This window comes from Callithrix jacchus, chromosome 13 (assembly GCF_049354715.1).
Source record: "Callithrix jacchus isolate 240 chromosome 13, calJac240_pri, whole genome shotgun sequence".
Taxonomy (NCBI): domain Eukaryota; kingdom Metazoa; phylum Chordata; class Mammalia; order Primates; family Cebidae; genus Callithrix; species Callithrix jacchus.
The window spans coordinates 48,587,133-48,611,586 of record NC_133514.1 but is presented as its reverse complement, the minus strand read 5'-3'; the positions used below and the strand labels follow the sequence as shown (position 1 = coordinate 48,611,586).

Genomic DNA, 24,454 nt, shown 5'->3' with positions numbered 1-24,454 from the left:
TATTTCTTCTGCATGCTAGGGACATTTGAATTATTTTCTTTTACATATCGTGCTATTTTGTCTTTTGAGATGGAATCTCACTATGTCACCCAGGCTGGAGTGCAGTGGCATGATCTTGGCTTACTGCAACCTCTGCCTCCTAGGTTCAAGTGATTCTCCTGTCTCAGCCTCCCAAGTAACTGGGAACTCCTGACCTCAGGCGATCCACCCATCTTGGCCTCTCAGAGTGCTGGGATTATAGGCATGAACCACCATACCTGGCCTGTACTGTGTTTTGTCCTAAACATATCAGCCTATGATAAAGTTTAATTTATAAATTAGGTACAGTAGAGATTAACCACAATAATAAAAATATACTGTAATAAAGCTATATGAACATGGTCTTTCCCTCTCAAAGTATCTTGTACTGCACTCACCTATTCTTGGACTGTCGTTGACTTTCAGATTTCGGTAATTAAATTTGTAGAAAGCAAAATTGCAGGGAAGAGGGGACTACTGCAAGTACTTACTGATTATGATAAGATGCTTCTCTTCTTTTGAGTTTATTTTAACAACTCCTTCTCTCTTCTGCCTACATCCTGGCTTCTACAGTGTCCTCAGTTATTATCTTTGCATTTTAAAAAATTTCTATTTCCAAGATCTCTAGAGAAAACTTGAAATAATACAGATGTTCCTCAACTTATGATGAAGTTATATCCCAATAAACCTATCACAACTTGAAAATATCGTAAAAGTTGAGTGTGTGGTTGCAACTTATGATATTCTCAACTTATTAAGAGCTTATCCAGACACAGCCCATTGTGAGTTAGGAAGTGTACTGAATATGTATTGGTTTAACACCACTGTAAAGTTAAACCTAAGTTGAAACATCCTAAGTCTGTATAGGAAACAAACGGTGGGAGAAAAAAAAAACCAGTGGGTCTACCATCTCACTTTTTTCTTTTCAGTCCACAGGTTTAATTTTTAACATGTGTAACATTTGTATTTTTAATCACCTTCCACTTAACTTTGACGTAGACATTCTCCAGATTATAAATTCAATTAAAGGATTTAAGATTTCTGTGTTTTATTTGAAAAACAAGGCTGTGGCCAGACATAGTGGCTCACGCCTGTAATCTCCAGCACTTTGGGAGGCCAAGGCAGGCAGATTGCTTGAGCCCAGGAGTTTGAGACCAGTCTGGGCAATGGTGAAACCCCATGTCTATAAAAAAAAAAGATACAAAAAAATTAGCCAGTGTGGTGGTGCAAGCCTGTAGTTCCAGCTACTCAAAAGGCTAAGGTGGGAGGATCACCTGAGCCTAGGAAGTTGGAAGGCTATGGTGAGCCATGATCGTGCCACTGCATTCTAACCTGGGCAACAAAGTGAGACCCTGTCTCAAAACAAAAACAAAAAAACAAACAAAAAGAAAAAAAAGCTGTGATATTCATCTGAGTAAAACAATGCCTTATCTATATTTAGGATTGTTTGTTTAGGCACATTTCCTAGAAGATCAATTACGCATTAAAAGAATATGAATTTGGCTGGGTGTGGTGGCTCACATTGTAATCCCAGGGGAGGCCAATGTGGGCAGAAAGCTGAGGTCAGAAATTTGAAACCAGCCCGGTTAACATGGTGAAACCCCATCTTTACAAAAATATAAAAATTAGGTGGGCATGTAGGTGCACACCTGTAATCCCAGCTACTTGGGAGGCTGAAGCACAAGAATCACTTGAACCTGGCAGGTGGAGGTTGCAATTAGCTGAGATTGTGCCACTGCACTCCAGCTGGGGCAACAGAGCGAGGCTCCATCTCAAAAAATAAAAAATAAAAAAAATGAAAATAAAATAAAGAACATGAATACTAAAAGCAATTAGCAAATTTTTCTGATTATGAAAGTGACACAATGTTCACTGAGGCAGGTCTGGAAAAATTTATAGAAAGGGATAATGGAGAAAAAATTATCTCAATTATATAAACCAGAATTAAAGAAAAGTATTTTTCTTTCTACTCTTTCTTCAATGTGGTAACGAATACACACACTGTTCTAAACATGGGAAAGTTAACAAACCTTTTTGAGCCTCAACTTCTTCATCTATAAAATGAAGATAACCGTAGTAAATAAGATCATTCTTGTGACAACCTTAACAGGGTGTCTGCTGCATAATAATATTTTATAATATGTTAAATGTCCAGTAATTTTTTCTTCTTATGCTCTGATTTGCTCTTATCTCATACCAAATACTATCATGCAAGACGATGTATAGGCAAATTATTTAGAAGACAAATACTTTGCTTATAACTATGCTATTAGTAGACAATTTTTATTGTGATGGCCTTCCTCAAAATTGCTTTTGCTCTGAGAATGATTCCATGATATCCATGGGAACGTCCCCAAAGCTGTTTGCTTTATTTGATCTGTACTAAATCCAGCTGAGCTGGAAGGCGCTGGGCATTTCTCTCTCCCAGTAGTGGTGGGAGTTGGGTTATATTAAAACTGCAGGATGAAGGTATATGGAACACAAGGTTGTTGACTGTCCCAGAGTCATTTCTGACTTTGTCTTGGCTGTTTCCATCTCCTTTAAATCTATGATATCTTCTAGTTTCCTTCCAATAGATTCCTGTTTGGCTTAAAGTAGTCACAGATGGTTGCTTACAACCAAAAGTACTTTATATAATTAGTAACCTTAAATGGTCTCCTTTGAGTTCTTACCAATGAATCATTAGTCTATATCTAGGAGTGTATCTTTGAAGACATGACATTTGTGTATTTTTAAGTTCATAGGTAATTCTTTCTGGTACTGGGAACTACTGCCATAAAATGCTTATGTACAGAGTTGAGGCCTTTTACGTTGGTTCACTGACCTTGATTAAAACATTTTCTCTGATTTCTTATCAGTTTCTTTAGATATGTACTCATTGCAGAGACTGTGTATGTGTTCACTGACATCATAAACAGAAGTATGACTCTTCTTCCCACCACCTTTCTCAACTACTCTTTTAAAAACTTCAGGCTAAATTGATAGCCCCAAATGGAAATTACCTGCTATGGTTTGTCCGTCTTCACCAAAGCTCATGTTAAAATGTAATCCACGGTGGTGCTGGGAGGTGAGGCCTAATGCTGAGGTCATGAAGGCAGATCCCTCATGAATAGATTAGTGCCATCCCTTGGGAGTGAGTGAATTCTTACTCTGTTCCTAAAAGCTGATTGTTAAAAGAGCATGGCACCCGCCCTCCCCTTTTGCTTCCTTTCTTGAGATGTGATGTTCGCACATGCCAGCTCCTCTTCATCTACTGTGACTGGAAGCAGCCTGAGACCCTCACCAGATGCAGATCCCCAATCTTGAACTTTTCAGCCAGAAAAATTATATGAACAATTATCTTTTTTTCTTTATAAATTACTCAACTTCAGGTATTCCTTTACAGCAACACAAAACAGACTAAGACACTACTCAAATTCCTCAACAGTAGAGTAAATAAATTGTAAATTTCATTCACACAATGAAATACTATCCTGCAAGGAAAACAAACTATATGCATAGCGTTGAATGGACAAAAGCAGACACATAAAAAGGTATGCACTGCAGAATTCCATGTATATAAAGTATGAAAATGGTAAAAATTAATCTGTTACTGTAAGTCAAGAAAGTTGTTATCCTTTGAGTATGGAGTATTGGATGGGGACTGGAGGAGCAAAAAGAAATTCTCTAAAGTACTGGTGTTAAAAAAAATTTTTTTTTTATATGGAGTTTCGCTCTTGTCACCCAGGCTGGAGTGCAATGGCACAATCTCGGTTTATTGCAACCTGTGCCTCCCAGGCTCAAGCGATGCTCCTGCCACAGCTTTGTGAGTAGCTGGCACAAGAGCCACCTGCCACCACCCCCAGCTAATTTTTGTATTTTTAGTAGAGATGGGGTTTTACCACGTTGGCAAGGCTAGTCTTGAATTCCTAACCTCAGGTAATCTGCCTGCCTCAGCCTCCCGAAGGCTGGGATTACAGGCATGAGCCACCACGCCCAGCCAGGTGTTCTATTTTTAATACAAGTGCAGTGTTCATGTTGTGAAGATCCATCAAGCTGAATGTTCATGAAATGTGCACATTTTTCTATGTGTATTTACTTTAATAAAAGTAAACAGAGTGGCTGGGTGTGGTGGCTCATGCTTGTAATCCCAGCACTTTGGGAGGCCAAGGAAGGAGGAATCACTTTAACCCAGGAGTTCAAACCCCAGCTCTACTAAAGATACAAAAATTAGCCAGGTGTGGTAAGGCATACCTGTAATCTTAGCAACTCGGGTGGCTGAGGCAGGAGAACCTGGGAGATGGAGGTTGCAGTGAGCTGAGATCATGCCACTGCACTCCAGCCTGGGAGCCAGAGCGAAACTGTCTCAAAAAAGAAAAGAAAATAAAAAGACCAGCAGGCACGGTGGCTCATGCCTGTAATCCCAGCACTTTGGGAGGCCGAGGCGGGCAGATCATGAGGTCAGGAGATTGAGACCATCCTGGCCAACATGTTGAAACTGTGTGTCTACTAAAAAAAAAAATTAGCTGGGCATGGTGGTGCGTGCCAGTAATCCCAGCTACTTGGGAGGCTGAGGCAGGAGAATTGCTTGAGCCAGAGTTGGAAGTTGCAGTGAGCCAAGATCGTGCCACTGTACTCCAGCATGGTAGCATGGTGACAGAACAAAACTCTGTCTCAAAAAAAAAGAGAAAGAAAAAATAAAAGCAAATAAAACATTACAAATACATGCAATGGAATATATATTATTCAGCCTTACAAAGGAAGGACATTCTAACACTTATTACAACATGGACAGACCTTGAGGACTTTATGCCAAGTGAAATTAGCCAGTCACAAAAGAACAAATACTGTACGACTGCACTTATATGAAGTATCCAGAATAGTCATATTCAGAGAGACAAAAAGTAGTATAATGGCTGCTAGGGAATGGACATGGAGAGTTTATACAAAGTTTCAGCTGTGCATACTGAAAACGGTTCTTGACATAGAATGAACAACAATGTGAATGCACTTAACATCAATGACCTTTACTCTTAAAAATAGTTAAGATGGTAAATTTTATGTTATATGTATTTTGCAATTAAAAGAAAGTTAACAACAACAAACTGCTCTGTTTTGGGAACATAGAGAGTTGAGTGTATTAGAATTAATTACATAAATTAAGAACAAATAGGCTCTAAGGTAATAGATGGTAAGGAGACTTCCTATTAAGTATGTACTTCAGAGAACAGATGTGCACAGACAATTATAATATTGGCTAATTAGATGCAAAGAGACACAGCCTGTGGAAGGGTCAAAGGGGAAGGAGATCACTTTCTAATAAGCCTTAATTGTTCTAGATAGTTACAAATTTCAAGATAAAATTAAATATTATGATTAAGTAATAAAATACTGACTTATTCAAACAGGACAAAAATATCTTTTTTTAAAGAGATGGAGTCTCACTGTGTTGCCCAGGCTGACCTCAAATTCCTGGGTTCAAGCGACACTCTTATCTTAGCCTCCCAAGTAGCTGGGAATGCAGGTATGTGACACATATAAGAATGAAAATATAAAGGATAAAGCTACTAGCTACATAACTCTAAACTACCCGATATAAAAAAGCTGAAAGTAGTAGACCAAAACATCTTATTTAAATTTGTTACTGGTTAATTTTTCAGGTTAGAGTCTTAAAACATAAGCTCTTAAAAAAAAAAGAGTAAAATCAAATTAGAAATTGCTATTTAAGTACTTATTTAACATACCTATTTGTTCCCCTAAGATCAGGCACTGTTTTGGTACTGGAGCTCCAAATACCATTCCCTGAAGTTTATCCATTGGAGGAGCTTTATTCTGAAGGCCCCCAAACTTTCCATTACTTCTAATTCGATCTCCATCTCTGGTCAACAGTGTAAGACAGTGTGTAATTTTAACAACCTATTGTAAATAAGTGAATATTAAGTAGTGAGCAACTTATTTCAACTGCTCCAAAAAAGGAGAAATCATTTTAGGTTTCTGAGATTAAAAATGACAGGATCCTGGCAGTATTTTCACAAAATTAATAACTAGTGACGTGTAAGATAAACTGGAGGGAAAAAAATCCAGAGGCAGAGAGATGAATTAGACAACTTCTCAAATGTCAGCCTAAACTATCAGAGTGACAACACAAGTGAAAAAAGTGAATGATGGCTGGATTGGTAAGTAGAAGGAAGAGGACAGGCCAGAGAGTTCTGTGCTTTAGAACCCACAACAGTTAAGCATCAAGGTAGCATCACACACTCAGTTTCCTCTGTTAGATGTTAAGTTTTTAGGTGACCAAAGGACAGCAAAAGGAGAATATTACATTGCAGAAATTCAGACTGGAAAGCATTAGACTGACTCTTCTGAAGATAACACTATGGTTTTAGTTATGGGAAGATAAAGAGGTGATAATTTGAGAGTTAGGGTAACTAAAATCATGTAGAAAAGCTAAAGTCATGGGAGGGAAAAGATGAAGAGTTAATTAAGAATGGAATTCTTCAGAGAAGTCAGAATAAAAGAAAAACCTTGGAGTTAGTATGTCGTGATCTAGAAGAATGTTCTTGAAAAAAGGTGCAGGAAATATTTAAAAATAAAAGTTAAACTTCACTGGTAATCAGAGACGTGGAATTCAGATAATTTTACTATTCAGTATGTTAAAATACACACACACACACACCCCTTTGGGTGTGCCCTGAGACAGCCCTTCTCAAAGGAAATGTGACAAGTATTGAAAAGCTTAACATTCTGTATGATTCAGCAATTCTACTTCTAAGACTGTCATCAGGAAAAAATAATCACAGATGTGAATGATGTACAGTGAAATATTGTTTTAATAATGAAGAGTGAACTTACATGTCTCAACAAGTTACACAAGTAAATTATGGCACGCCCATACAATGAAATAAAATACGCATACATACATTAATGACTGAAGAAGAACATTGTAATTTTTAACAAGCACAAAAATGTAGTCCAGTCTAATACTGGGGCTAAATAGTCTCTGAATTATATAAATACAAGATAAAGTAAATGTAAAAAGATGATTATTTGAAGAAATCCTGTGGTGAATTCTTTGGTATAGTCAGTATTTACAAATTCAAAAATTATTTGTTTTTATAAGCACAACTTAATTTCTTAGTTTTGGTTTAGGTTTTTATGTTTCTAGTGGTGAACAACAACCACCAAAAATACAAACTGGCTTCATGTGCTAATCATTTATCAAGATTCCGGCAATGTTTCAAAGGATTTTATATATATGTATGTATGTGTGTGTGTGTGTATATATATATATATATATTTTTTTTTTTTTGAGTTGTGGTCTTGCTATGTTGCCCAGGCTGGAATGCAGTGGCATGATCATGGCTCTCTGCAGCCTCTGACTTCTGGGCTCAAACAATGATCCCAACTCAGCCTCTTGAGTAGCTGGGGCTACAAGTGTAGGCCACTATGCTTGGTTACTTTTTTTTTTTTTTTTACTTTGTAGAGTTGGTGGTCTCACTATGTTGCCTAGGCTGGTCTTGAACTCTTGGCTTCAAGCAATACTCCTGCCTTGGCCTCTCAAAGTGCTGGGATTACAGGCATGAGCCATCATGCGCAGCCTAATATGATCTTAAATAAATACACTAAAATGTATAGATTTTTTTATTCTCTTGTTAACAGACAATATAAGGGAAGAGAGTTATGGAAGAAGGACAGACAATTTGACTCCCCTTTTATAATAATTCTGGAAATATTACTTTCACAGTTTCTCAATTCTCCCTCAACCTCATGATTCTACCTAAGGACAAAGAAAGTCATGATAGTGTTTGGAAATTCTGGAATGAACAACAATATTACAACTCTGACACTCAACAATGTGAGGAATGTCATTAAGAGCCTTTTCTCAGAAGAGCTTTAAAATAGTATTTAATTGGCAAAGTTACATAAGACTTCATTTAGAAATCTGCAAGCAAGGAAATCAGTTTGTGCTGTTATCGATTATGAAGAACAAATACTATTCTACCCTCCCCGTCTCTTCAACTTCTTTGTCTTAACATTCCATTTTTTCTTTCTCTCTGAGTTACAGTCTGAATATTTTTTTCTGACCCTTCTTTTAATTCACAAATTCTTTCTTAGATGTTAAACCTGCTCAGCATTTAATTTCTATTATAGCTTGTGATTTGTAGAAGTGTTATTTAATTTTTTTCAAGTTGACTTGTTCTTTTTCATTTTCAACACTTTCATTTTTTTTGAACTATATTATTAATCAAATATTAATTAACACTTTAAAAATATTTGCTCTCATTTTCAATGTGGAAATTATTGCCATTCTAAAACAATGGTGAAATTCCTCCAGAAAATATTTGTGTTTGCTTCAGTCAGGTATCTAAGGACACTACTAGTCTGGCACATAAAATCCTCAAGTTCTGCACTTGAGGGTTTTCAGAACATCCAAGTAGTATGGATGCCTGTTGGAAACAGATATTAGTGCCAATCTGTTTACACTGATGAATTCTCTAGAAAAATGTTCAACTTTTTAACGTTTCTACTTAGTGCCAAGGTTCAAGAAAGAGAATTTTCTGGTAGTTCCCTGAAGCAGCTGGAGTTAAGATGAAGGTGACATGTGTATGTGTTTGTTTACCTTTAAGCTAAGGTTCCCCCCATGGAGGGGGTATCTCCAGTTATCAGATTCCCCATGTTGTTTAGAGCCCTGGGTTTTGTCTCCTACCCTCGAGCCCTGTGAGGGAGTGAAAAATCAATGCTTAAGTTCAATTAGTTTGGCAAATGTTCTCACTGCGAAACCCCAGCATTAGTGTTCTGTTTATCTCTCTGGTTCCCATATCCACTTAGAATCCTCACTTTCTTAGCAGTTCATTAAGATATATATCTGAAATAGCATTTTAGCTAATCTCACCTGGAGTTTCCAATGGCTTTTTAGTTTGCCTAGTTCATCACTGTATAACCCTTAGTGCACTGTGCCTAGTGATGTGCTGTAGCCAGTTTGTCCTGGGTCACAGAAGTCAAGTCTCCTGAACACCACATTCATATAGGCATGAAGGTCTTCATATAGACTGCTGGAAATGATCCATGATACAAGCACTTACACCACAGAAACTGGCAAAAGCTACAATCAGGGACTTCACATGCCTCCTCAGAGAGCTAGTTCAACATGTAACGGCACACCCCTGTGTCTCATACAGAGTAAGTATCCAAATATCTGGTTGAACTAGAGTCTTCTAGTTATCATCCTATTCATTAGTTCTATCCTCACTAGTAAGCTTCTCACCTCCCCCAAACTAATTCCATGCTATCGTAACATTTAATGAGTATGTTTCTATTTCATAACTCAGGATATATAAGAATGCTAATCACAACCAGAATATAGTAGCTCTCCCACCCACAGCCAGTTTCTGGTACAGTATATTATACTTATTATTAGGTTTAAAAGGAAACATTCATGAAGATGCCAAATACCATTTTCCAATCAGCTATATAATGCTCAATAACCCCAGTAATTTAGTTTTTCTAAACTAAGATGCATTTATTATTGCTTCATTCCCCCCGACCACGAGATGGGAGTCTCGCTCTGTTGCCTAGGCTGGAGCGCAGTGGCATGATCTCTGCTCACTGTAACCTCTGCCTCCTGAGCTCAGGTGATTTTCCTGCCTCAGCCTTCCAAGTGCCTGGGATTACAGGTGCCTCCCACCATGCCTGGCTAGTTTTTGTATTTTTAGTAGAGATGAGGTTTCACCATGTTGGCCAGGCTGGTCTCAAACTCCTGACCTCAAACTGCTGGGATTACAAGTGTGAGCCACTGTACTCACCCCTATTATTTTCTTTTTTTTTTTAGGTGGATAGGAAGTCAATTTATTGGTTCATTATTACGAGAGGGTAGCACAGTGGAAACCCTCATGAATGCAGGGCCCGCCACTTGTCCAGAGGGCCACGATTGGGGATGTACTTAACCCCACAGCCATCTGGGATGAGCCACTTCTCAGCCACCATGTCTTCAAATTCATTGGCATTGAACTTGGTGAAGCCCCACTTCTTTGAGATGTGGATCTTCTGGAGGCCAGGGAACTTGAACTTGGCCCTGCGCAGGGCCTCAATCACATTCTCCTTGTTCTGCAGCTTGGTGCGGATGGACATGATCACTTGGCCAATGTGAACCCTGGCCACAGTGCCCTGGGGCTTTCCAAAGCCACCTTGCATGCCTGTTTGGAGCCTGTCAGCCCCAGCACAGGACAACATCTTGTTGATGCGGATGACGTGGAAGGGATGGAGCCTCACTCGGATATGAAAGCCATCTTTGCCACAACTTTTCACCATGTACTTATTGGCACAAATTCGGGCAGCCTCCAGGGCTTCAGAGGAGAGCTGCTCATATTCATCCGATACCATGTGGCCACAGAGTGGAAACTCATCCACTTTTGCCTTCTTCTGCCCCAGGTCAAAGATGCGAATCTTGGTGTCAGGGACACCTCGGCAGAAGTGGGACTTTGGGTACGGCTTGTTCTTACGATATCGGTAACAACGGGTGGGGCGGTGGCCCATAGCGACACCAGGATCTTCAGTGGCGTGCTGAAGGAAAAGAGCTATTATTGTTTCTTAACTAGGCCCAAAGAAAAATTACTCAGACCAGTTTAGGACTCAGACCAGTTAGGTCTAGCTCTGCCATGTGACTTGGGACAAATACCCTACCTCCCTTTTAAAAACTTAAATTTTTTTAGAGACAAAATCTCATTATATGCCTAGGCTGGAGTGCAATGGCTACTCAGAGGCATGATCAGAACACATGACAGCCTATAGCCTTGAACTCTTGGGTTCAAGAAAACCTCCCTCAGCTTCCCAAGTAGCTGGAACTACAGGCATGCATCACATGTCCGGCTCTCCATTATTTGTTATCAGCTTACGGTTTCTCTCTATTCTCACTGGTTGTAGATCATCCTAGATGAACCCTATGGTCCCTGTAATTCTAGAATACACTATTTACACATACTGGCTTAGATCGAATCCAGGCTACTGTCTGTAAAATGTGGCCTTAGAGTCAAAATCAAGTTAAGGATGTTCCTTTGTTAAGACTTCTGAAAGATTTAAACTACTGCCCTCCTGGATCCTCTTAGCTAGACAAAAGAGGTTTTAAAACTCTAAATGGCATTAGCCTACGCTACCTCACCCTTATGGGTGAGAATAATAACCCTAGCAGACATCCCCGACAGAACCTCTGGCCAATACCAGCTGATTTGCCAGGTGACAACAGGTACCTGTTGCCAGCTATATAAGGCAGGCATTTTGTCCTGCCATCATCCCAGTTCAACTAGCAAATATCACTTGGAGAAACATACAGAGTTAAGAGGGCTAATATGTCATTGTTGTTGAACCTTACTATTTAGAGTGTTATAGAGCAGCAGTAAATAACTGAAATATTTATATTGCCAAACTCCCCTCCAAAGGTGCTGTGGCTAAACTGTGCTCCCTCAAAATCTTTCATTTTATTATATTTTTTTATAAGACCAGTAAAATAGACTAGTGAGAAGGGGAGGAAAGTATAAAACAAAGAGTTAGATCCCTAATTGACTGTGAATAATCAATTGAGATAACTCATTACCTTTGGACCAGCCCCCCGACAAATCCATGTTAAAGTCCTAACCCCTAGTCCCTCAGAATGTGACATTATTTAGAGATAGGGTCTTTACTGAGGTAATCAAGTTATTATGAGGTCATCGCGGTGGGCCCTAATCCAATATGACTGGTATCCTAACAACAAACAGGAAATTTGAACACAGTTACACACAGATGTAAAGAGACAGGGGAAAGACAGCCATCTACAAGGCAGGGAGAGGCCTGGAACAGATCCTTCAATCACAGTCTTTAGAAGAAACCAACCCTACTGAAATTGTGAATTTGGATCTCCAGTGTCCAGAACTGTGGGACAATAAATTTCTATTATTTAAGCCACCCAGTCTGTTGTGGGACAATAATATTTCTATTATTTATACCAGTTAATAGCTGCCCTAGCAAACTAATACAAAGTGATGTAGCAAATTACATTTTACACCCAAACTATCTGACAGTACTTATTTCCAATACTAACAGACACTGTTTTGAGTCTTAGATAATTTCATAGCCCCCAAACACATCTATTAAAATTTGCGTCCTGGCCCATTCATTCCTACATTTTGCCTACTTTTATGCTGCTTATCAATTTGTAGAATTTAAATTGGTTATGAAAAGGCTACTTAGACATTGGTATATGTATCATCAAATGACATGATACACATTAAAATTGAGGCCTACAAATTTAAAAAGAAATCAAATACATACCTCTTTTCTATAATGATTGGCTGCATCCAGATTATCCAAAATAATGGTGTCTCCTAACAGCATACCAAATACTAAAAAAGTCAACAAATGAATTTTGAAAATTATGGTATTTTCCTTGGTCATATTAAAATATAATGCATATTTCAAATCTTTCTTTGAAAGAATGCTACTATTGTTATAATTTTATTTGACTGTCCTCTGGAAAATACTGATAAATCATGACTTATAAGCAAAATAAGAACATAAATTTTCTTTTTTTTTTTTTTTTTTAATTTTTTATTGGATTATAGGTTTTGGGGTACATGAGCAGAGCATGCAAGACAGTTGCGTAGGTACACACATGGCAGTGTGCTTTGCTTTTCTTCTCCCCTTCACCCACATTTGGCATTTCTCCCCAGGCAATCCCTCCCCACCTCCCCCTCCCACTGGCCCTCCACTTTTCCCCCCAATAGACCCCAGTGTTTAGTACTCCCCTTTCTGTGTCCATGTGTTCTCATTTTTCATCACCCACCTATGAGTGAGAATATGCGGTGTTTCATTTTCTGTTCTTGTGTCAGTTTGCTGAGGATGATGTTTTCCAGATTCATCCATGTCCCTACAAACGACACGAACTCATCATTTCTGATTGCTGCATAATATTCCATGGTGTATATGTGCCACATTTTTCCAATCCAGTCTATTATCAATGGGCATTTGGGTTGATTCCAGGTCTTTGCTATTGTAAACAGTGCTGCAATGAACATTCGTGTACATGTGTCCTTATAGTAGAACGATTTATAGTCTTTTGGATATATACCCAGTAATGGGATTGCTGGGTCAAATGGAATTTCTATTTCTAAGGCCTTGAGGAATCGCCACACTGTCTTCCACAATGGTTGAACTAATTTACACTCCCACCAACAGTGTAAAAGTGTTCCTTTTTCTCCACATCCTCTCCAGCATCTGTTGTCTCCAGATTTTTTAATGATCGCCATTCTAACTGGCGTGAGATGGTATCTCAATGTGGTTTTGATTTGCATCTCTCTGATGACCACTGACGATGAGCATTTTTTCATATGATTGTTGGCCTCATATATGTCTTCTTTCGTAAAGTATCTGTTCATATCCTTTGCCCACTTTTGAATGGGCTTGTTTGTTTTTTTCCTGTAAATCTGCTTGAGTTGTTTGTAAATTCTGGATATCAGCCCTTTGTCAGATGGGTAGACTGCGAAAATTTTTTCCCATTCTGTTGGTTGCCGATCCACTCTAGTGACTGTTTCTTTTGCCGTGCAGAAGCTGTGGAGTTTCATTAGGTCCCATTTGTCTATTTTGGCTTTTGTTGCCAATGCTCTTGGTGTTTTGTTCATGAAGTCCTTGCCTACTCCTATGTCCTGGATGGTTTTGCCTAGATTTCCTTCTAGGGTTTTTATGGTGCCAGGTCTTATGTTTAAGTCTTTAATCCATCTGGAGTTAATTTTAGTGTAAGGTGTCAGGAAGGGGTCCAGTTTCTGCTTTCTGCACATGGCTAGACAGTTTTCCCAACACCATTTGTTAAACATGGAATCCTTGCCCCATTGCTTGTTTTTGTCAGGTTTATCAAAGATTGTATAGTTGTATGTATGTTGTGTTGCCTCCGGTGCCTCTGTTTTGTTCCATTGGTCTATATCTCTGTTTTGGTACCAGTACCATGCTGTTTTGATTACTGTAGCCTTGTAGTATAGTTTGAAATCCGGTAGTGTGATGCCCCCCGCTGTGTTCTTTTTGCTTAGAATTGACTTGGCTATGCGGGCTCTCTTTTGGTTCCATATGAAGTTCATGGTGGTTTTTTCCAGTTCTGTGAAGAAAGTCAATGGTAGCTTGATGGGGATAGCGTTGATTCTGTAAATTACTTTGGGCAGTATAGCCATTTTCATGATATTAATTCTTCCTAACCATGAACATGGAATGTTTCTCCATCTGTTTGTGTCCTCTCTGATTTCGTTGAGCAGTGGTTTGTAGTTCTCCTTGAAGAGGTCCCTTACGTTCCTTGTGACTTGTATTCCAAGGTATTTTATTCTTTTTGTAGCAATTGCGAATGGCAGTTCACTCTTGATTTGGTTTTCTTTAAGTCTGTTATTGGTGCAGACGAATGCTTGTGATTTTTGCACATTGATTTTATATCCTGAGACTTTGCTGAAGTTGTTTATCAGTTTCAGGAGTTTTTGGGCTGAGGCGATGGGGTCTTCTAGGTATACTATCATGTCGTCTGCAAATAGAGACAATTTGGCTTCCACCTTTCCTATTTGAATACCCTTTATTTCTTTTTCTTGCCTGATTACTCTGGCTAGAACTTCCAGTACTATATTGAATAGGAGTGGTGAGAGAGGGCATCCTTGTCTAGTACCAGATTTCAAAGGGAATGCTTCCAGTTTTTGCCCATTCAGTATGATATTGGCTGTTGGTTTGTCATAAATAGCTTTTATTACTTTGAGATACGTTCCATCGATACCGAGTTTATTGAGGGTTTTTAGCATAAAGGGCTGTTGAATTTTGTCAAATGCCTTCTCTGCGTCAATTGAGATAATCATGTGGTTTTTGTTTTTGGTTCTGTTTATGTGGTGAATTACGTTGATAGACTTGCGTATGTTGAACCAGCCTTGCATCCCTGGGATGAATCCTACTTGATCATGATGAATAAGTTTTTTGATTTGCTGTTGCAATCGGCTTGCCAATATTTTATTGAAGATTTTTGCATCTATGTTCATCATGGATATTGGCCTGAAGTTTTCTTTTCTCGTTGGGTCTCTGCCGGGTTTTGGTATCAGGATGATGTTGGTCTCATAAAATGATTTGGGAAGGATTCCCTCTTTTTGGATTGTTTGAAATAGTTTTAGAAGGAATGGTACCAGCTCCTCCTTGTGTGTCTGGTAGAATTCGGCTGTGAACCCGTCTGGACCTGGGATTTTTTTGTGAGGTAGGCTCTTAATTGCTGCCTCAACTTCAGTCCTTGTTATTGGCCTATTCATAGTTTCAGCTTCCTCCTGGTTTAGGCTTGGGAGGACACAGGAGTCCAGGAATTTATCCATTTCTTCCAGGTTTACTAGTTTATGTGCATAGAGTTGTTTGTAATATTCTCTGATGATGGTTTGAATTTCTGTGGAATCTGTGGTGATTTCCCCTTTATCATTTTTTATTGCATCTATTTGGTTGTTCTCTCTTTTATTTTTAATCAATCTGGCTAGTGGTCTGTCTAGTTTGTTGATCTTTTCAAAAAACCAGCTCTTGGATTTATTGATTTTTTGAAGGGTTTTTCATGTCTCAATCTCCTTCAGCTCAGCTCTGATCTTAGTAATTTCTTGTCTTCTGCTGGGTTTTGAGTTTTTTTGATCTTGCTCCTCTAGCTCTTTCAATTTTGACGATAGGGTGTCAATTTTGGATCTCTCCATTCTCCTCATATGGGCACTTATTGCTATATACTTTCCTCTAGAGACTGCTTTAAATGTGTCCCAGAGGTTCTGGCACGTTGTGTCTTCATTCTCATTGGTTTTGAAGAACTTCTTTATTTCTACCTTCATTTCGTTGTTTACCCAGTCAACATTCAAGAGCCAGTTGTTCAGTTTCCATGAAGCTGTGCGGTTCTGGGTTGGTTTCTGAATTCTGAGTTCTAACTTGATTGCACTATGGTCTGAGAGGCTGTTTGTTATGATTTCAGTTGTTTTGCGTTTGTTGAGCAGTGCTTTACTTCCAATTATGTGGTCAATTTTAGAGTAGGTGTGATGTGGTGCTGAGAAGAATGTGTATTCTGTGGATTTGGGGTGGAGAGTTCTGTAAATGTCCACCAGGTTTGCTTGCTCCAGGTCTGAGTTCAAGCCCTGGGTATCCTTGTTGATTTTCTGTCTGGTTGATCTGTCTAGTATTGACAGTGGAGTGTTAAAGTCTCCCACTATTATTGTGTGGGAGTCTAAGTCCTTCTGTAAGTCATTAAGAACTTGCCTTATGTATCTGGGTGCTCCTGTGTTGGGTCCATATATGTTTAGGATCGTTAGCTCTTCTTGTTGTATTGATCCTTTTACCATTATGTAATGGCCTTCTTTGTCTCTTTTGATCTTTGTTGCTTTAAAGTCTATTTTATCAGAGATGAAAATTGCAACTCCTGCTTTCTTTTGCTTTCCATTAGCTTGGTAAATCTTCCTCCATCCCTTTATTTTGAGCCTTTGTGTATCCTTGCATGTGAGATGGGTTTCCTGGATACAGCACACTGATGGGTTTTGGATTTTTATCCAATTTGCCAGTCTGTGTCTTTTGATTGGTGCATTTAGTCCATTTACATTTAGGGTTAATATTGTTATGTGTGAATTTGATACTGCCATTTTGATTCTAAGTGGCTGTTTTGCCTGTTAGTTGTTGTAGATTCTTCATTATGTTGAAGCTCTTTAGCATTCAGTGTGATTTTGGAATGGCTGGTACTGATTGATCCTTTCTATGTGTAGTGCCTCTTTTAGGAGCTCTTGTAAAGCAGGCCTGGTGGTGACAAAATCTCTGAGTACTTGCTTGTTCGCAAAGGATTTTATTCTTCCTTCACTTCTGAAGCTCAGTTTGGCTGGATATGAAATTCTGGGTTGAAAGTTCTTTTCTTTAAGAATGTTGAATATTGGCCCCCACTCTCTTCTGGCTTGTAGTGTTTCTGCCGAGAGATCTGCTGTGAGTCTGATGGGCTTCCCTTTGTGGGTGACCCGACCTTTCTCTCTGGCTGCCCTTAGTATTCTCTCCTTTATTTCAACCCTGTTGAATCTGACGATTATGTGCCTTGGGGTTGCTCTTCTTGCGGAATATCTTTGTGGTGTTCTCTGTATTTCCTGCAATTGAGTGTTGGCTTGTCTTGCTAGGTGGGGGAAATTTTCCTGGATGATGTCCTGAAGAGTATTTTCCAGCTGGGATTCATTCTCTTCGTCCCCTTCTGGTACACCTATCAAACGTAGGTTAGGTCTTTTCACATAGTCCCACATTTCTTGGAGACTTTGTTCATTCCTTTTTGCGTGTTTTTCTCTGATCTTGGTTTCTCGTTTTATTTCATTGAGTTGATCTTCGACTTCAGATATTCTTTCTTCTGCTTGGTCAATTCGGCTATTGAAACTTGCGTTTGCTTCACGAAGTTCTCGTATTGTGTTTTTCAGCTCCTTTAATTCATTCATATTCCTCTCTAAGGTATCCATTCTTGTTATCATTTCCTCGAATCTTTTTTCAAATCTTTTTTCAAGGTTCTTAGTTTCTCTGCATTGATTTAATACATGATCTTTTAGCTCACAAAAGTTTCTCATATCCATCTTCTGAAGTCTAATTCCGACATTTCGTCACAGTCATTCTCCATCCAGCTTTGTTCCCTTGCTGGTGAGGAGTCTTGGTCCTTTCTAGGAGGCGATGTGTTCTGGTTTCGGGTGTTTTCCTCCTTTTTGCGCTGGTTTCTTCCCATCTTTGTGGATTTGTCCACTGGTCGTCTGTGTAGTTGCTGACTTTTCGTTTGGGTCTCTGAGTGGACACCCAGAATGTTGATGATGAAGTATTTCTGTTGCTTGGTTTTCCTTCTACCAGTCTAGCCCCTTCGCTGTATGACTGTTGAGGTCCGCTCCAGACCCTGCTTCTCTGGGGTGCACCTCTAGTAGCCGTGGCACAGCGAGGGATGCTATCAGTTTCTTTTTCTGCTCTCTTTGTCCCAGGATGATGCCTGCCTAATGACAGTCTTTTGGATATAGAGGGGTCAGGGAGCTGCTTGAGGAGACAGTTTGTACTTTATAGGGGTTTAATTGCTGAGCTGTGCACTCTGTTGTTCATTCAGGGCTGTTAGGCTGCTATGTTTGATTCTGCTGCAACACAGCTCATTAAACAACCCTTTTTTTTTTCTCCAATGCTCTGTGTTGAGGGGTTTTGGCTTTATTTTTGGATGTCCGATCAGGTGTCCTGCCCAGCTCAAAGGCAGACTAGCCACTGTTTGGCTGCCGAGGATCCGCCCTGCTGTTGTGTGATTCGCGCTGTTCCTGCCGGCTCTGCTGTGGTCTCCGCCACGCCCTGCGGCGGAGTCTCTTCATTGTAGTGTGTTGCCTCAGCAACGGCAGGCTGCGTCAGCAGTGGGCGTGTATCTCAGTAGGGACGGGTTGCCTCGGCAACGGCTGGCTGCGTCAGCAGTGGGCGTGTATCTCAGTTGGGGCGGGTTGCCTCGGCAACGGCTGGCTGCCTCAGCAGTGGGCGTGTATATCAGTTGGGGCAGGTTGCCTCCATAGTGGTGGACGCCCCTCCCCCACAGAGCGTCTCGGACCGTCTGCCCGGGATAGTTTGAAATCGCGGTTTTGTTTGTCCCACTGGGTATCCCAAACGATCTGTCCCTGCAATCCCCTGGGCTGGGCTACTGTGCAAGTCTCATTCAGTCTCAAGTCCAGCCCTCTCAAGTCTCAGGTTGCCGGTTCAACAAGGCACCCGGACAAGCGCACCCTGTGGGGATTGCTGGGTAGGGCCTGCTGCCGCCGCCCCGGCTGCCGGCTTCGCCAGGCAGACCTACTGCCTGGCGTCCCGTGTCTTTCTATACTTGGGAGTTTCCCCGTTCTGTGGGCAACAAAGATCAGTCTGGAAATGCAGCACTGACTCACCATTTGCGAATTCAACGCGGGCTCCAATCCTGGGTTGTTCTCACAGCGCCATCTTGAGTCCCCTCGAACATAAATTTTCATTATCAGTCATTTGTAGATTTTTATCACAAATTTAACATCTGTACAAAAGTAAAGCCACCATAATGTCTTTTACCTGTTTCACAATGTTCTATATTATCTGGAAATGTTAACAAGTCTCGAGCAAAGACTGGATCTCCAATGGGTTTAAAATACAATTTTCCATTTTGGAAATAAGGTAGAGATCTAAATAAAAAGAAATTTTAATAAAGTACTAAAGCACATGACTTTTTAATTTTAAAAAGACAATATAGAAAACATGAATATACTGCACATCATTTTGATCATATAATCGACTTCCAATTTACCACAAGTGACACTTATAAATGATCAGCTATTATGCCCTTAGAAATGAAAACAGTATTTACCACATAAAAAATTCTTGGTGTTATCTGTACTACTACCCCTCTATTAGTTCGTATTAACGATATAATAATAGTTTCATTTGACGAGGAAAGAAAAAAAGGTAGCCTCTAAAACTAGCTCCAAATGAGAGTACCAATGATATAACTGTTCATGTGAAGAGTGGTCATAGAATGAGTAGGGGAAGGGGCAAGGCCTAACACTGAGACACATACGAGGGAGGCAGCTCTATGTCCCCTGGCTCCCTGTCCTTCCCATACAATAGGAAGAGCAACAGAAGCCAGAAGATGGTAACAATGGAATTTCTGAGACTGTAGTTGATTGGAGTGTCAGGGACCTTCCCTTCAACATAGGCAGGGAGGAGCTCTAGTTAACTCAATCCCAGTAAGAGGGAGAATACCAGAAACAGAGAGGATATTCTAGAACAAACATTATGCTAGTTTCTAGAACAAACATTAGCTCTAAATGTGAAATCCATAGTTTCCCTAAATCAAGGATTTTTAACTTAGTCCTCAGGGATTATAGAGATAAAGAAGCACTCTTAGAGAAAAAATTCTTCTCACAAAAATATTAGGGTGTGGGGGTATGTGCCTCTACTCCCAGTTATTTGGGAGGCTGAGGCAGGAGGATCACTTGAGCCCTGAGTTTCAGGCTAGAGTTAACTATGACCGTTCCTGTGAGTAGCCACTGTACTCCAACATAGGCAAGAGTGAAACCCCTTCTCTTAAAAAAAAAAAAAAAAAAAGAGGGAGGACTCATGATGGCGCTGTGAGAACAACCCAGGATTGAAGCTCTTGCTGGATGCGCAGAGAGGGTGAGACGGGGAAGAATTTCCAGACGGATCTTAGTTTCCCACAGAACAGGGAAATTCCCAGGTATAAAAGAGACATGGGACACCAGGCAGAGGTCTTGGCTGGTGCAGCTGGCAGCCAGTGTGGCTCCGGCCCGCGCCGGAGCACAGAGGTGCTCCACAGTGCTCCATACAAAAGCGCACTGTTACGGGTGCCCTGTTGAACCAGCAAACTGAGACCCGAGAGGGCTGAACTTGAGACTGAATGGGTCTTGAACTGTGACCCAGCCCAGGGAATCCCAGGGACTCAGTGTTTGGGGTAGCGCAGTGCGACAAACGAAACGGCAATTCCAAACTCTCCCGGTGAAAAGGTTTTCTTAAAGCGCAGCTCCGTGGGGGCGGGGCGTCAGCCATTACTGAGGCAATCAGCCCCTACTGAGGTACACGCCCATTGCTGACGCAGCCTGCCATTGCTGAGGCAACCCGGTACAACAGAGAGACTCTGCTGCAGGGCATAGCCCGTGGCAACAGGGCGGAGACCACAGCAGAGGGGCAGAGCCTGCAGCAAAAGGGCAAACCTCACACCAGCAGGGGGGAGCCTCGGCAGGCAAAAAGTGACTAGACTGCCTCCTAGCTGGGCAGGACAGCAAGGCAGTCCCTCACAAGGAAAGCCCAAACCGGCCCCCAGAGAGAGCACCTGAGAAAAAAAAGGGGTTTTCTTACGAGTTAGGTTGCAGCAGAACAAAACATAACAGCCTAGCAGCCCTGAATGAACAACAGAGCTCACAGCTCAGCACTTGAGCTCCTACAAAGTACAGACTGTCTCCTCAAGCAACTCCCTGACCCCTCTATATCCATAAGACTGACATTTGGCAGACATCATCCTGGGACAAAGATAGCAGAAAAAAAACCTGGTAGCATCCCTCGCTGTTTCACAGCTGCTAGAAGTGCACCCCAGACAAGCAGGGCCTGGAGTGGACCTCAGCAGTCATACAATGAAGGGGCTAGACTGGTAGAAGGAAAACCAAGTAACAGAAAGACTCGATCATCAACAATCTGGGTGTCCACTCAGAGACCCAATCGAAAAGTCAGCAACTACACAGATGACAGGTGGATAAATCCACAAAGATGGGAAGAAACCAGCGCAAAAAAAGAAAAACACCCAAAACCAGAACACCTCGCCACCTAGAAAGGACCAAAACTCCTCACCAGCAAGGGAACAAAGCTGGATGGAGAATGACTGTGACGAAATGACAGAATTAGACTTCAGAAGGTGGATAATGAGAAACTTTTGTGAACTAAAAGAACATGTTTTAAATCAACGCAAAGAAACTAAGAACCTTGAAAAAAGATTTGAGAAAATGATAACAAGAATGGATACCTTAGAGAGGAATATGAATGAATGAATTAAAGGAGCTGAAAAACACAATACGAGAACTTCGCGAAACATGCACAAGTTTCAATAGCCGAATTGACCAAGCAGAAGAAAGAATATCAGAAGTCGAGGATCAACTCAATGAAATAAAACGAGAAACCAAGATCAGAGAAAAACACGCAAAAAGGAATGAACAAAGTCTCCAAGAAATGTGGGACTATGTGAAGAGACCTAACCTACATTTGATAGGCATACCAGAAGGGGACGAAGAGAATGAATCCAAGCTGAAAAATACTCTTCAGGACATTATCCAGGAAAATTTCCCCCACCTAGCAAGACAGGCCAACACTCTATTGCAGGAAATACAGAGAACCCCACAAAGATATTCCGCAAGAAGAGCAAACCCAAGGCACATAATTGTCAGATTCAAAAAGGTTGAAATGAAAAAGAAAATACTAAGGGCAGCCAGAGAGAAAGGTCGAGTCACCCACAAAGGGAAGCCCATCAGACTCACAGCAGATATCTCGGCAGAAACTCTACAAGCCAGAAGAGAGTGGGGGCCAATATTCAACATCATTAAAGAAAAGAACTTTCAACTCAGAATTTCATATCCAGCCAAACGGAGCTTCATAAGTGAAGGAAAAATAAAATCCATTGCGAACAAGCAAGTACTCAGAGATTTTGTCACCACCAGGCCTGCTTTACAAGAGCTCCTGAAAGAGGCACTACACATAGAAAGGAAGAACCAGTACCAGCCATTCCAAAATTACACTAAATACTAAAGAGCATCAACATGCTGAAGAATCTACAACAACTAACGGGCAATACAGCCAGCTAGCATCAAAATGGCAGTATCAAATTCACACATAACAATATTAACCCTAAATATAAATGGACTAAATGCACCAATCAAAAGACACAGACTGGCAAATTGGATAAAAATCCAAAACCCATCAGTGTGCTGTATCCAGGAAACCCATCTCACATGCAAGGATACACAAAGGCTCAAAATAAAGGGATGGAGGAAGATTTACCGAGAAAATGGAGAGCAAAAGAAAGCAGGAGTTGCAATTCTCATCTCTGATAAAATAGACTTTAAAGCAACAAAGATCAAAAGAGACAAAGAAGGCCATTACAGAATGGTAAAAGGATCGATACAACAAGAAGAGCTAATGATCCTAAACATATATGGACCCAATACAGAAGCACCCAGATACATAAGGCAAGTTCTTAATGACTTACAAAGAGACTTTGACTCCCACACAATAATAGTGGGAGACTTTAACACTCCACTTTCAATATTAGACAGATCAACCAGACAGAAAATCAACAATGATATCCAGGGCTTGAACTCAGACCTGGAGCAAGCAAACCTGATAGACATTTACAGAACTCTCCACCCCAAATCCACAGAATATACATTCTTCTCAGCACCACATCACACCTACTCTAAAACTGACCACATAATTGGAAGTAAAGCACTGCTCAGCAAATGCAAAACAACTGAAATCATAACAAACAGCCTCTCAGACCATAGTGCAATCAAGTTAGAACTCAGAATTCAGAAACCAACCCAGAACCGCACAGCTTCATGGAAACTGAACAACTGGCTCCTGAATGTTGACTGAATAAACAACAAAATGAAGGCAGAAATAAAGAAGTTCTTCGAAACCAATGAGAACGAAGACACAACATGCCAGAATCTCTGGGACACATTTAAAGCAGTCTCTAGAGGAAAGTATATAGCAATAAGTGCCCATATGAGGAGAATGGAGAGATCCAAAATTGACACCCTATCGTCAAAATTGAAAGAGCTAGAGGAGCAAGATCAAAAAAACTCAAAACCCAGCAGAAGACAAGAAATAACTAAGATCAGAGCTGAACTGAAGGAGATTGAGACACGAAAAACCCTCCAAAATATCAATAAATCCAAGAACTGGTTTTTTGAAATCTAGGCAAAACCATCCAGGACATAGGAGTAGGCAAGGACTTCATGAACAAAACACCAAAAGCATTGGCAACAAAAGCCAAAATAGACAAATGGGACCTAATGAAACTCCACAGCTTCTGCACAGCAAAAGAAACAGTCTCTCGTGTGAATCGGCAACCAACAGAATGGGAAAAAATTTTTTCAGTTTACCCATCTGACAAAGGGCTGATATCCAGAATTTACAAAGAACTCAAACAGATTTACAGGAAAAAACAAACCAGCCCATTCAAAATTGGGCAAAGGATATGAACAGACACTTCACTAAAGAAGACATATATGAGGCCAAGAATCATATGAAAAAATGCTCATCGTCAGTGGTCATCAGAGAGATGCAAATCAAAACCACATTGAGATACCATCTCACGCCAGTTAGAATGGCGATCATTAAAAAATCTGGAGACAACAGATGCTGGCGAGGATGTGGAGAAAAAGGAACACTTTTACACTGTTGGTGGGAGTGTAAATTAGTCCAACCATTGTGGAAGACGGTGTGGCGATTCCTCAAGGCCTTCGAAATAGAAATTCCATTTGACCCAGCAATCCCATTTCTGGGTATATATCCAAAGGACTATAAATCATTCTACTACAAGGACACATGCACACGAATGTTCATTGCAGCACTGCTTACAATATCAAAGACCTGGAATCAACCCAAATGCCCATCGATGATAGACTGGATTGGGAAAATGTGGCACATATACACCATGGAATATTATGCAGCAATCAGAAATGATGAGTTTGTGTCATTTGTAGGGACATGGATGAATCTGGAGAACATCATTCTCAGCAAACTGACACAAGAACAGAAAATGAAACACCACATATTCTCACTCATAGGCGGGTGATGAAAAATGAGAACACATGGACACAGAGAGGGGAGTGACAAACACTGGGGTCTATTGGGGGGAAAAGGGGAAGGCCAGTGGGAGGGGGAGGTGGGGAGGGATTGCCTGGGGAGAAAT

General features: G+C 40.5%; 1 protein-coding gene and 1 pseudogene across 1 annotated transcript in view; both read right to left on the bottom strand.

Moving 5' to 3' along the window:
* LOC100407488 (structural maintenance of chromosomes flexible hinge domain-containing protein 1-like) overlaps positions 1 to 24,454 on the bottom strand; it is a gene marked incomplete at its 5' end in the record, with an annotated part of 94,304 nt that overhangs the window by 46,519 nt on the left and 23,331 nt on the right. Inside the window, 3 exon segments of the mRNA XM_078346876.1 lie at positions 5,742 to 5,913; positions 12,301 to 12,371; positions 19,051 to 19,160. Coding sequence (XP_078203002.1) covers positions 5,742 to 5,913; positions 12,301 to 12,371; positions 19,051 to 19,160 — 353 coding nt within the window.
* Positions 9,812 to 10,572, bottom strand: LOC100406763 (ribosomal protein L10 pseudogene; annotated as a pseudogene).